General features: G+C 32.7%; 1 protein-coding gene across 1 annotated transcript; it reads left to right on the top strand.

Moving 5' to 3' along the window:
• Positions 1–236: 236 nt before the first annotated feature.
• Positions 237–11,627, top strand: LOC110453629 (anamorsin homolog). Its single transcript, XM_021502658.1, has 7 exons — positions 237–343; positions 5,046–5,213; positions 5,781–6,010; positions 6,318–6,477; positions 6,933–7,076; positions 7,729–7,844; positions 10,760–11,627. The coding sequence occupies exons 2-7, from the start codon at positions 5,051–5,053 to the stop codon at positions 10,871–10,873; spliced, it is 927 nt and encodes a 308-aa protein (XP_021358333.1). The 5' UTR covers positions 237–343; positions 5,046–5,050; the 3' UTR covers positions 10,874–11,627.
• The last annotated feature ends 2,738 nt before the right edge of the window (positions 11,628–14,365 follow it).

Raw genomic sequence — 14,365 nt, 5'->3', positions numbered from 1 at the left:
TTTGACCAATCAAAACCACCGTAACAGGCGAACGGATCTAGAACAATTTTGATTGGCGAATTTATGGAAATGGTTAAGTTGTAAATACGCCTGTTCTTCCTGTAAACTTTGTATTTATTAAAAATAAGTTATTTACTGAGATATTTTGCTTTATTTAATGAAAATTAAGAAAAGAAATATTTTCCACAGTCAATAGTTCAACAGTTCCGGTTTAAACTCGGCGTCTTGTTAATGTTTTATCTGTTAAAGTGTGAGTTCGAATTTACAAACGTTTTTATGACATAGAAAAATTGTGTACAACGTAAAACAGAAGTTGCCAGAACCCTGCCAGAAGTCTTTGCCGGTATGTAATGTCATGATTCACAATTTAACTTTTATTGTGATGAAACATAATAGGCACTTTATTCATCAATATGATATACCGGAACAACGACTGAAATAGTATTGACACAACCCGTTGACCGTTCCCCTTTTTCAGTCTTTTTCTACTCGCGAGAAACGTTAACGTTACTAGAAAAATAGTATTTTCACAGCTCTCGCTTAAAAATAAGACAAACACATTTTTTATGAAATTGATTTTAATGATAAGTTGTAAATACTAAGAAGACTTAATTTGTGACTTAAAACTACTAAAATTGAAAGAAAATACCAAACAATGTTTCGCCCTAATATTTTTGTTTTACGGAAAAACAGCCTACCGCGAAATAACCTAGGGCGAACCTAGAACTGCACACATTACTAAGAGACAATTGAACATACAGTATAACCCCGATATACCGCCACCTTCTGTTCAAAGACATTTTGGCGGTACAACGAGTTCTCCCTGTTAAACAGGTTGGGCACAACGGCGCATATGGGTAATAATCCTGCATTTGGGTAACATCTTTGTATGTTATGGTTGAATGCACTTCGAATCTACTTTCACTATCCCGTATCCTATATAAAAAAAAATCAAAATTTCGTACTTCACTTACGTTATTGAAAATCGCCATATCTATTGGTTATTACAAACAACTTTTGGTTGAACAGTTTTCGGTTTTGAAAGTATTTCATGACCTTTGAAGCCTTAGAAATGTGTGGACATCTAAAATCACGAAAATGTCAAAACACGAAAAAACGTTCAACCAAAATTTGTTTATAATAACCATATAAATAGCGATTTTTAATTAAGATAGTGAACAGGGTACTCCCCAGAATTTTTTTAAGCTGATATGTTTCATCTGCAACGAAAATTCAAGACGGACACGCTAATATAATACCTTATTATACCTTATCAAACCTAAGGCGGGGGGAGGGGGGGTAATATTATGTTTAAAAGGTTACTTTTATTAACCAAACTTCTTTTGGTGAACATTAAAACCAAGGAAATAAATAAGTGTTTTTTATGTCTGAATTTCCAGCAATATTATTGTTTTTAATATTCTAAAAAAAAAAACAATTTATAGAAAGGTGTATGAGTTTTGTACATTGAATAATAGATATGACATTTGTGACATTTGTCTCTTATCTTTACATTTGTATCCTTTACTTAATCCCCATTAAAAATAATTTAAAGAAGAAATATTTAAAAGCTGTTTGTGCTATAGGGGGAAACACTCACATGAAAACGTTTATATCATAGTTCTTATTATTGTAAGAGAAAATGTTTAAATAAAATGTACATTGTTTTTATTTCCTCCAAAACTGTATTAAATACTGCTGTCAGTAAATGTGATCAAAGATTAAAACAGCATTTTTATTTGAGCTCTTCTTCATTAAAAACAACAAATCCGGATTTTCATTTCCCTTTCCGGTTTGTACTTTACACAATCCAAGATGGCGACCATCACTAACTCAATACACACGCTATTTCAGCGTTGTCAAATGCAATCATATGTGAGTAAATTAATTTATAATAGATGTAATAAGTGTTTGTTTTGTTAATCCAACAGTAGGTACCTCAATTAATCACCTGTTGACCATGCTAAAAGGATCCGGTGGTAATTGCTTTAGGCTCCAGTGAGCACGCTTGCCGGACACCTGTGGGCTTGTCGTCCGGTCCCCCTCCCCACTAATTACAGCCCCCCTGTGGCAATACGCCTATCGTGCAACTGATCATGACCAGTGGGGTCATTGCTGGACTTGGGTCAGCCGTGTGATTTAATCAGTGTCAATTTCTTGCGTAAAAAGACCACCTTCAGTACAAATAACAAGGTGATACGGTTCACAGTCTAAGGTGATACGGGTCAATTAAGCTGATACGGCAGGGAGGATTTCAAACTGAAGCTGATACGGAGCCGTATCAGCTAAATGGCCTGGGGAGAACCCTGGAAGTACAAATTTTTGATTTTTTATATAGGATACTATTTCGCTCAGTTTCGCTCAGTTGACATCAATGGTAAGCCGGGGCTTGTATAGATGTATCTTCTTCTCTACTTAATAGTATAACGTACTTTCACGTACTATTGACTATACCATAACATACAAAGATGTTACCCAAATGCAGGATTATTACCCATATGCGCTGTTGTGCCCAACCTGTTAAATGACAGGTGGATGAACACTAGTTTGTTTTGGGGCACATATTCAACACTTACCAATGAAAACTCAAATATACATGTATATATGCATTTTTTAATGTACCCACCGTTTTTGAAAGAATAATTAGTACAGAAATATTGATTTAGATCTGGTATTACGATCAGTGAGTCACATGCAAGATATACACTTTACGAGTACCGCGGCGAGAGTGTCAGTTTTACGTACCTGTATTTACAGATTACTTATAATCGTCAAGTAATGTCTGCATAGCGGTGTCAATATTCACATTTCTTTACTGCAAATGCCATCATTTCTGTATGTCAGACTTGCAGTCAAGTGTAAGTGTTCGACTAAATAAAGAACTGTCTCAATATCCTGTTTCTCTGCCTTACAACCCAGGCGGATATCGTAAAGAGTCTGCCTCGTCGGGATTTTTTTACATCAAGAATGTCATTGTCCAATAATACCTGAGTGGGTTGCAAGCATCTGATCATTTTAATAAACTGTCTCAATTTTATTAGTCAAACATAAATCGAGATCGAGATCAAGTCCACTTGGACTTGTTGTAACACGGCGATCGCTGAAATCTGCATCCGCACCTTTATCTGTGAAAGCCAGATGCGGTACGTCACAGTCACGTGGCAAAACAATACAGTATTCGCAGGATGAGCACAATGGCGATGTCCCATCGACATCATCAAATCAATTTCGATTTGTTGGTCCAATTTATCATCCACAGTTCGACGTTTAATTGTAAAATGAATTGAATATCTTCACAACCTGTTTCCTTTTTTTGAGAAGCCATATGATATGAGTGAATGAATAAATAACCGATAGAGGTAATATGGTAAATTGTATTCAGATGTAAAATTAATAAATTGATTAGAAACACATACTATATGTAATTGCAACATCTAAGACTGACCCCCAGGGATGAGTCAACTGTGAAATCAACGAAATAGGTAAATTTCTTTGATGGAGCGTGGCAGTGTTATCAGGAGCCAACAAAGGGGTATTTGAACGACTGTTCTCAAAACATTGTGGTGTATGGCGGTACAAAGTAATCTATCTAAATCTATTGATGACGTTTCAACATACATTTATATCATATATATTACAATGAAAGCTAATCTTCTTAAAATTTATATTCATTTTACTGATGTAACAATAAAGCAATGTACATAGCTGTGTATGTATGTACCCAGCTTTTTAGTACTTCAGGTGTAGAAGTATTCTATATTCTGTCCTTAAGAAGCCATTGCATAGGCAAAACAGGTTTACAATTACAGATAAATATCTAGTACCACCTGCTTTTCATCAGTTGTGATTGATTCTATGACTTAAAAACCAAAAAAGATACAAAGTCAGAAACATTACCTACAGTTTATTTTTTAAACACTATTGGATATTCTTAAGATGGTGTAGTATACATATTTTATTATGTTATTGGGAAAAGGCTTTACATAAGTTGGACAACTTGTGCCCAATCCCTTTTGTATATTAGATGCAAAGAAAAAAATTGTTTAAATCAATCAATACGACATATTTATTTCAATTGTAATAGAAGTAATAACTATTAACCAAAGCGGGGAAGGGGCTACGCTTGCCACTTTAATCAAGAAGACAGTTGATATTTTATCCAAAGATACATTGTCAAACGAAATATTTGTAAAAAAAAAATGACAAAAAGGTTAAATGTTATTTGATGTAAATCATGTTAATATCCCTTTTCTCTCTCTCAGAAGATGACATATTACCAAATCGCTTACATTTAAATGTGCAGTTAAAAATGTACATTTGGGTGCTGTTGGAAAATTATTGAGTGGAAATAGTGCAAAATGTAAGGACATTGTGTGTGAACAGAATATTCTGAATGACAAAATTATTGTCATTAACAATTGATATACATTCTCTGTAATAATAATTGAATAAATTCAAGTATGCAGAATCCGTTACCTCGATCCTGGTTGTAGGTCATTTTCATAAAAAAAAATGTTGTCCAGCAGCTTTGCTGACATGTCAATCTCTTTTGTAGCCTTGCTGAATGCTACAAAATGACATTTTTATCTAAAGTTCATACAATACCTAGGTTAGCCAGAGACTTATATGCTACAGAGTGGCGTTATACGTCTCTGTTCATGCAGAGTTTAATTTCTCTTTTACAAGCTATGAAGAAGCAATGCAGTTTATTATTTTTATTTGGTCAATTAGTGATTACTTTATGAATATCCTGATTAGTCTTTAATAGAAAAGTTCAAAATAACATCAAGTTTGGATGAAATAGGGCTGTGGCCATAATGCCATAATTCCTGAAAACACACTTCGAAACAATATTCAACATTACTCACTAAATTTCTAGAAGTTGCTGAAGTCGATTTACCATTGATCTTGAAAGACAGTTAAGGTTATGATTTTATCCAGCAGAATAACTAAATGTACCTTGTTTTATTTCAGCATTATACCAGTACATGTGTTTCAAGTTGCATTTAAATGAAATTCTTCTTTTCGTCTTGTTTTTTTCCCAGGCAACATGACACTGGACAAGATTGAAGTGAAAAATGGACAGAAAGTACTGATTTTGTGGTCAGGAAGCCAGCCACCTTCAAGTTTCAAAAATGTTATTGAATCACTTAATACACTTGTAGGAGATGCTGGCAAAGTACAACCAGAGCATATTGAAAGATTGGCAATATGTAAGTCAAATAGCATGATATGGTAAAGTATATGTTATATAAATATCTAGGTACATATACAAAGTATAAGTCAGAGCTCTCTATATTAGGCTGTCCTCATGTCGTATGTATTTTCTTAGAGTGAGCCGTCTTCGTGAAGTATGTTGGTGATAGTGTAAAGTCACTTACCCTGGTAAATTTTGTGATGGCCATTCTAATGCATTTTGTGTTTTGGGTCACTTATCCTTAGCATTAGTGCTTTAAGTGAAAAAATGAAATTTTTTATAACTTGAATTTAAATTAAATAAAGGAAAATCTTCAACCCCATATTTTAAATATTTGAGTCAAGTAAACTATATACCGAAGATAGATTTGGATCTGGACTCAATCTTGGTTCTGAAAAATTATTAAGTAAATCTTATCAGCTGAATCAATTGTAATGTTATTGAAGACTTGTTAGCTCATCAAACAAATGTCTGTTTCTGTTATTACGTACCATGGACTAAGTAGCCATAATGATGTTTTTCACAAATTTCACCTTCCCACCACGAAGTGTCATCTGATATATGTAAGTATTGTCTGTTCCAGCGTCTCACCCTGATTCTGTGTTTGATGTTGTGGTGTCAGGACTACTACAGCCATCCAGTGCTCTACACGACACCAATAGTCTGGGAGAGATCTGCCGCATCCTCAAGCCAAAAGGAACATTTTTTATCTTTGAACCAACTGTTTCCTCTGAAATAACAGATTCTAAAGTTCGAACAACTGAAAAGCTATGTTCTGCCTTAAAACTGTCTGGCTTCGTTAATATATCAGAGGTAAGTAATAACTCAACCAACTTATTTTCTATTTCCAAAACTCTGTACAGATCAGATTTCTCACAGTGTAATTTTATGTAGAGCAAATAGACTCGGTCTTCAAAAGTAGGTATGCATATCTTCTTTCAATAACCATTGCAGTTTAGATGAATATGTAAGCCTTTATATTAAGTGTTTGCAATCAGGCTCATGATTGCCATCTAGTTTCATATAGAAAATGAAATTTAACTGATTGTTGTTTCAAATGACTGTCATTTATCTCTCTTGCTTAAACGTTTGTGAATATGTTAATGTTTTTGTTTCTCAGCCAGTGACTTTAGAGTTGACGAATGAAGACAAACAGAGCCTGCAGTCAAATTTACAGTTACCTGAAAGTAACATCACAATAACACACTGTACATGTTTCAAGCCTGGATATGAAGTTGGTTCCTCTTCACAACTTAAAATTTCTTTTGGAAAAAAGAAAGGTAAAGGTATAGATAGGGATTGCATTAAATAACCAAATGTGTTGTAATTAACTGAAGTAATTGAAAGAAACCAATTAATGTTGACAAAGGGAAAGATAATCTAGCTACGGATTATACCCCTGTACAGTATTAATGAGCTTGTTAATGTACGTGGATGAGAGGTGAACTCCACACATTCTGTCTGTGATTATACTCAGTGAAACTTCTCCAGTTCATTAACTGTAAGAGAGAAATTTCCTTAGCTTTCACCCAAACATTCATGTACTGTACTTATGAAAGAGCATTTTCTCTCATAATTTGTAAATGTGTGTAATCCAGTGAAAAGTGTGTACTCTGAGTTATGAAATGGGACATAATGTTATATATTTTCATCTCAACATGACCGCTACTTTTTAAGTTTAACCTCTGTACTACAAACACGTATACATGTGTTATCAATCAATTTATCCCAACAGTTGAACATAAAGTGGATGAAAATGTAGCAAAGGTGTGGACACTGTCGAGTATGGACATGGTGGATGAGGATATGGAGATGGTAAATGATGATGACTTGTTGGACGCAGATGATTTGAAGAAGCCAGACCCAGCTTCTCTGAAAGGTAAAGATATTTAATGTCCAAGTTTATGGTCAGTCTTATAACAGTAGGGACATATGGAAATAAATATATAAAATATGATTATCTACACTATACTGTCTTACACTCAAATTCAAGAATTGTTCCTGGAAACCTGAGTTATTATCTCATAATGAAACCATTGAACTCAAGATTGTACATGTGGGTGCAGTTAAGTAAGTTTGTATGAAGGAGATACATTTGTTTGATGTTGTCAACAACTGTAGGTGTAGGTAGGTAGGTTTAACCTAAAAGTATGAAATTTCCAGTCTTGTTACTTTATGTCAAACTGAGCATACATCAATGTGTTTAAACCAGGTAAGATGAAATCTACATCCATTGATCTGGATAAATATATATGATAATTGTCCATATGTTATTTTAACTGAACTGAGCAGGATGATAGTTTTCATAAATAGCTTGAGTCAGTTACCTCATCCCCAACTTTAGTTATCACTTCAAAACCTCACAAAAGAAAGAAAGTTACTCCTAAGAATTCATTTAGCAAGATAATTAAAAACTCTCAGTAATTGCAATACATTGTATATTTGTTTTGGTGCTCCTCAACTAACTCTTGTGAATTTCATTTGATTTGTAGTACATGTATTGCTGATAAATCATTATTTCATTTAACCAGCTGACTGTGGGGGAAAAGCTAAGAAGAAGGCATGTAAGAACTGCTCCTGTGGTCTGGCAGAGGAACTGGCGGGCGAGGCACCGAAACCTAAAACAGCCACCTCCGCCTGTGGAAGCGTGAGTTCATAAATTACTTGTTGTAGCTAAAATGGAACCAACCATTTTAGTCAAGGTATAGAAATTATTTGATTGTAAATACTTATTCAAACAAGGATGGAAATCAGAAATTTTGTCTCCAGTAAATTCTGGGTGAAATTGAGAAATATTGAGGAATTGAGAAAAGTGTAATAACCTTTTGCATCCCAACTTTTCTACCAATATCACTTTGTGTATTCTATGTCACAGAATACTAAAGACAAAACCTAAACAGCAAGTACATAATGAAAAGGTATAAAATCATGAATGAATTACATCATAAAAAAGCAAAATATTATAACAAAGATAGTGATAAAACACTTTATTACATACTGACAAATAAATATGTGGTTTTTGTAAATGCAATACGACACAATTGCTCTAACCCGTATCAGCCCTCGATGTATCACACCCCAAAATCTGTATCAGCCCTCGACGTATCACACCCCAAAATCTGTATCAGCCCGCAAAACTCGCATCACACCCCTTTTATGGGTTTTTTCGTTAAAATAGATCATAAGATAGTAGATCTATCCGTATTATATAAGTTAATATGAAATAAACAGAATAAAACATGTCTTTTTGAGACTGGGTTTGATATGGATAAAGGCATGTATTATTCTCTATGGTGAATATATATTGATTCATTTTAATATGATGCATGATCCCAAATCAAATTGTGAAACCTGGCAAAATGGCCTTCATAGTAAAATCTGCTTCCTTACATTTTCTATCTTTGATTTCCTGTTGGAGTTCATGTTATATCCTACCTTACACATTTTACCTGTGATTTTCTGTTAGAGTTCTGACAAGTTTTATCCTACCTAACACATTTTACCTGTGATTTCCTGTTAGATTTCTGACACGTTTTATACTACTTTACACATTTTACCTGTGATTTCCTGTTAGAGTTCTGACAAGTTTTATCCTACCTAACACATTTTACCTGTGATTTTCTGTTAGAGTTCTGACAAGTTTTATCCTACCTTACACATTTTACCTGTGATTTCCTGTTAGATTTCTGACAGGTTTTATACTACTTCACACAGTTTACCTATGATTTCCTGTTAGATTTTTGACACGTTTTATACTACTTCACACATTTACCTGTGATTTTCTGTTAGAGTTCTGACAAGTTTTATCCTACCTTACACAATTTACCTGTGATTTCCTGTTAGATTTCTGACAGGTTTTATACTACTTTAGTACTTAACACAGTTTACCTATGATTTCCTGTTAGATTTCTGACAGGTTTTATACTACTTTAATCCTTTACACATTTTACCTGTGATTTCCTGTTAGAGTTCTGACAAGTTTTATCCTACCTTACACAATTTACCTGTGATTTCCTGTTAGATTTCTGACAGGTTTTATACTACTTCACACAGTTTACCTATGATTTCCTGTTAGATTTCTGACAGGTTTTATACTACTTTAATACTTTACACATTTTACCTGTGATTTCCTGTTATATTTCTGACAGGTTTTATACTACTTCACACATTTTACCTGTGATTTCCTGTTAGATTTTTGACACGTTTTATACTACTTCACACATTTACCTGTGATTTTCTGTTAGATTTCTGACACGTTTTATACTACTTTAATACTTTACACTTTTTACCTGTGATTTCCTGTTATAATTCTGACAGGTTTTATACTACTTTAATACTTCACACATGTGACCTGTGATTTCCTGTTAGATTTTTGACACGTTTTATACTACTTCACACATTTACTTGTGATTTTCTGTTAGAGTTCTGACAAGTTTTACCCTACCTTACACAATTTACCTGTGATTTCCTGTTAGATCTCTGACAGGTTTTATACTACTTTAGTACTTTACACATTTTTCCTGTGATTTCCTGTTAGATTTCTAACAGGTTTTATACTACTTTAATACTTTACACATTTTACCCGTGATTTCCTGTTATATTTCTGACAGGATTTATACTACTTCACACATTTACCTGCGATTTTCTGTTAGAGTTCTGACAAGTTTTATCCTACCTTACACAATTTACCTGTGATTTCCTGTTATAATTCTGACAGGTTTTATACTACTTTAGTACTTCACACATTTGACCTGTGATTTCCTGTTAGATCTCTGACAGGTTTTATACTACTTTAGTACTTAACACAGTTTACCTATGATTTCCTGTTAGATTTCTGACACGTTTTATTCTTCTTTAGTACTTTACACATTTTTCCTGTGATTTCCTGTTAGATTTCTAACAGGTTTTATACTACTTTAATACTTTACACTTTTTACCTGTGATTTCCTGTTATATTTCTGACAGGATTTATACTACTTCACACATTTACTTGTGATTTTCTGTTAGAGTTCTGACAAGTTTTATCCTACCTTACACAATTTACCTGTGATTTCCTGTTAGGTTTCTGACACGTTTTATACTACTTTAATACTTTACACTTTTTACCTGTGATTTCCTGTTAGGTTTCTGACACGTTTTATACTAGTTTAGTACTTCACACATTTTACTTGTGATTTCCTGTTAGATTTCTGACAGGTTTTATACTACTTCACACATTTTACCTGTGATTTCCTGTTATATTTCTCACAAATTTTAGTTACTTTGTACATTGTACTTGCGGTTTCCTGTTCAAATTCAGGTTTTATGATGCCTTTCACGTTTTACCTGTGATTTACATTATTTCTCTCAAAATTCATTTTATCTCATAAGATAATTCAGATTACCATAGTTTTATCAAAGCATGCATTCCTGAGTACTGTTAAATGTGTAATCCTTTATAAAATCATCCAGGTTAAGTTTGGAACTCTTTTTGGGAAGGAGACAAAAAGGCAGCTTACATCCTTTAAAATTTAAATACATTTTTCAGAATCTAATGACATTGATTTGCCGTTTACTTTTCAGTGTTACCTTGGAGATGCTTTCCGTTGTGCCAGCTGTCCTTACCTAGGAATGCCAGCGTTTAAACCAGGGGAGAAGGTGATGCTGAGTGAACGACAACTGAAGGCAGACGCTTGACCTTAGTTCAATGTCCTGAGAATAACATATGAATATTTAGAACATTGTATCCTTGGACAATATGATTGTGTTGGTGATTGTACTGGGCTCCATTATTAGTAAAGGTCATGTGTTGATGTAAACAGAGTTCATGAAGTTGAAGTAATCTTTTTGATTTATCTCCCCTTGAGTTTATAATCCTCAACAAACAAAATAAATAGAGCCCTGAAAATATTACAAAAGCAAACTGTCATCAGGTATTTAGTTTAAAAAAAGGGCAAACTTTAAGTAGAATTTAATTACAGGAATGAATATTATAGATTAATTCAGTGTCTGAAATTACAAAATATGCTGTTTTATATATAAGACATACTGTTAGATAGCAGAACATGTCATTAGCTGTTGTAAATGTATTGTAAATCATTCGTGTGTGATTTAAAATTATTATCAGACATAAAAAAGATAATGTGTTTGGAGGAAATATTTCCTTCAAAACATTGTACCAGTATATGAAAGTGAAATTTGATCAATTTTCTGTGAGAAGTTTGTGGTTGTAATTTGGGAAACAACCTGATGAAAGATCAGAAACATTTATGTCTGTTCAAACAGAATCAATAGAGATTACTATATCATTATTGGCTTGGTCAGCCTGACAAAAAGTTATTAGAGGCAGTAGATCCTTTGTTGTATCTCTGTTAGTGACAGATGGAATCTTACAGATCTAGGGCCATCATTCTCATGCTCAGTCAGATTCCTTGCCAGAATTATTAAAAAATCCTATTTTGTTGAGGATTTGTAAAAAAAAAAAAAAAAAAAGCTGGGTATCATCTACATTGATAACACTTGACTTTTTGACAATGTCACATTATTTTAGTGAATAACAAGAAAGTTGGTTTGAGCGTAGAATCCATGCTTGAATATGGGAATGGTTTCATCAATACAGGCACAGGACCGGAGTTTTTGTTTAGGATAGCTTACTTTCCTGACACAAATCCAGAGGAATGTATTTTCTAATTTGAATGAGTTTCTTATTTTTTCATTTTTATTTTTTTGAAGCTATTATATGTCAGGGTTTTGATGTTGGTGCTAATGAAGTTTGTGTGATGGCTATGATCTGGGAAGTGATCTACTGTATGATCTATAGCCATGTAGATTAAGGATAGTGTTGAGACAGATATGTACTGTAATAGAATGTAACATCTTCGTTTTGAACTGGCTGTAATTAAAACTGAGGTACATTGTTGTACCACTAAGGCTAAATACTGATAGAATGAAACACTGCTACTGCTCCAATCCAGCCTGTAAAACCGAATTTCTAGCTGAGGTACAACTGCATAAAACATTTTACATGCATTCCAGTATGTTTAGTGGTTGTCAAAATGTAAAGTGTCCAATATAATGACATTCCTCTGTATTTTAAAGAGGTGATGTTTTTCTTTGGTGATGCCCTTGAAAAATATAAATAAATCTTATAACTGTCTCAATTTTCAGAATCATATTTATATTATGGATACAAACAACTTTAATTGTGTACAATGTATACAACTTTGATTGTGTACAATGTATACAACTTTGATTGTGTACAATGTAAACAACTTTGATTGTGTACAATGTATATAACTTTGATTGTGTACAATGTATACAACTTTTATTGTACAATGTATAAAACTTTGATTGTGTACAATGTATACAACTTTGATTGTGTACAATGTATACAACTTTGATTGTGTACAATGTATACAACTTTGATTGTGTACAATGTATACAACTTTGATTGTGTACAATGTATACAACTTTGATTGTGTACAATGTATACAACTTTGATTGTGTACAATGTATACAACTTTGATTGTGTACAATGTATACAACTTTGATTGTGTACAATGTATACAACTTTGATTGTGTACAATGTATACAACTTTGATTGTGTACAATGTATACAACTTTGATTGTGTACAATGTATACAACTTTGATTGTGTACAATGTATACAACTTTGATTGTGTACAATGTATACAACTTTGATTGTGTACAATGTATACAACTTTGATTGTGTACAATGTATACAACTTTGATTGTGTACAATGTATACAACTTTGATTGTGTACAATGTATACAACTTTGATTGTGTACAATGTATACAACTTTGATTGTGTACAATGTATACAACTTTGATTGTGTACAATGTATACAACTTTGATTGTGTACAATGTATACAACTTTGATTGTGTACAATGTATACAACTTTGATTGTGTACAATGTATACAACTTTGATTGTGTACAATGTATACAACTTTGATTGTGTACAATGTATACAACTTTGATTGTGTACAATGTATACAACTTTGATTGTGTACAATGTATACAACTTTGATTGTGTACAATGTATACAACTTTGATTGTGTACAATGTATACAACTTTGATTGTGTACAATGTATACAACTTTGATTGTGTACAATGTATACAACTTTGATTGTGTACAATGTATACAACTTTGATTGTGTACAATGTATACAACTTTGATTGTGTACAATGTATACAACTTTGATTGTGTACAATGTATACAACTTTGATTGTGTACAATGTATACAACTTTGATTGTGTACAATGTATACAACTTTGATTGTGTACAATGTATACAACTTTGATTGTGTACAATGTATACAACTTTGATTGTGTACAATGTATACAACTTTGATTGTGTACAATGTATACAACTTTGATTGTGTACAATGTATACAACTTTGATTGTGTACAATGTATACAACTTTGATTGTGTACAATGTATACAACTTTGATTGTGTACAATGTATACAACTTTGATTGTGTACAATGTATACAACTTTGATTGTGTACAATGTATACAACTTTGATTGTGTACAATGTATACAACTTTGATTGTGTACAATGTATACAACTTTGATTGTGTACAATGTATACAACTTTGATTGTGTACAATGTATACAACTTTGATTGTGTACAATGTATACAACTTTGATTGTGTACAATGTATACAACTTTGATTGTGTACAATGTATACAACTTTGATTGTGTACAATGTATACAACTTTGATTGTGTACAATGTATACAACTTTGATTGTGTACAATGTATACAACTTTGATTGTGTACAATGTATACAACTTTGATTGTGTACAATGTATACAACTTTGATTGTGTACAATGTATACAACTTTGATTGTGTACAATGTATACAACTTTGATTGTGTACAATGTATACAACTTTGATTGTGTACAATGTATACAACTTTGATTGTGTACAATGTATACAACTTTGATTGTGTACAATGTATACAACTTTGATTGTGTACAATGTATACAACTTTGATTGTGTACAATGTATACAACTTTGATTGTGTACAATGTATACAACTTTGATTGTGTACAATGTATACAACTTTGATTGTGTACAATGTATACAACTTTGATTGTGTACAATGTATACAACTTTGATTGTGTACAATGTATACAACTTTGATTGTGTACAATGTT

This window comes from Mizuhopecten yessoensis, unplaced genomic scaffold (assembly GCF_002113885.1).
Source record: "Mizuhopecten yessoensis strain PY_sf001 unplaced genomic scaffold, ASM211388v2 scaffold7473, whole genome shotgun sequence".
Classification (NCBI taxonomy): domain Eukaryota; kingdom Metazoa; phylum Mollusca; class Bivalvia; order Pectinida; family Pectinidae; genus Mizuhopecten; species Mizuhopecten yessoensis.
The sequence above is the reverse complement of the archived record's forward strand: the minus strand, read 5'-3'. Positions and strand labels throughout refer to the sequence as shown.

Excerpts from the sequence above, each read along its gene's own strand:
- LOC110453629 (XM_021502658.1), top strand. The coding sequence starts at position 5,051 with ATGACACTGGACAAGATTGAAGTGAAAAATGGACAGAAAGTACTGATT. Across the intron at positions 6,011-6,317 it reads GCTTCGTTAATATATCAGAG|CCAGTGACTTTAGAGTTGAC; the intron begins GTAAGTAATAAC and ends TTTGTTTCTCAG. Across the intron at positions 6,478-6,932 it reads TTCTTTTGGAAAAAAGAAAG|TTGAACATAAAGTGGATGAA; the intron begins GTAAAGGTATAG and ends TTATCCCAACAG.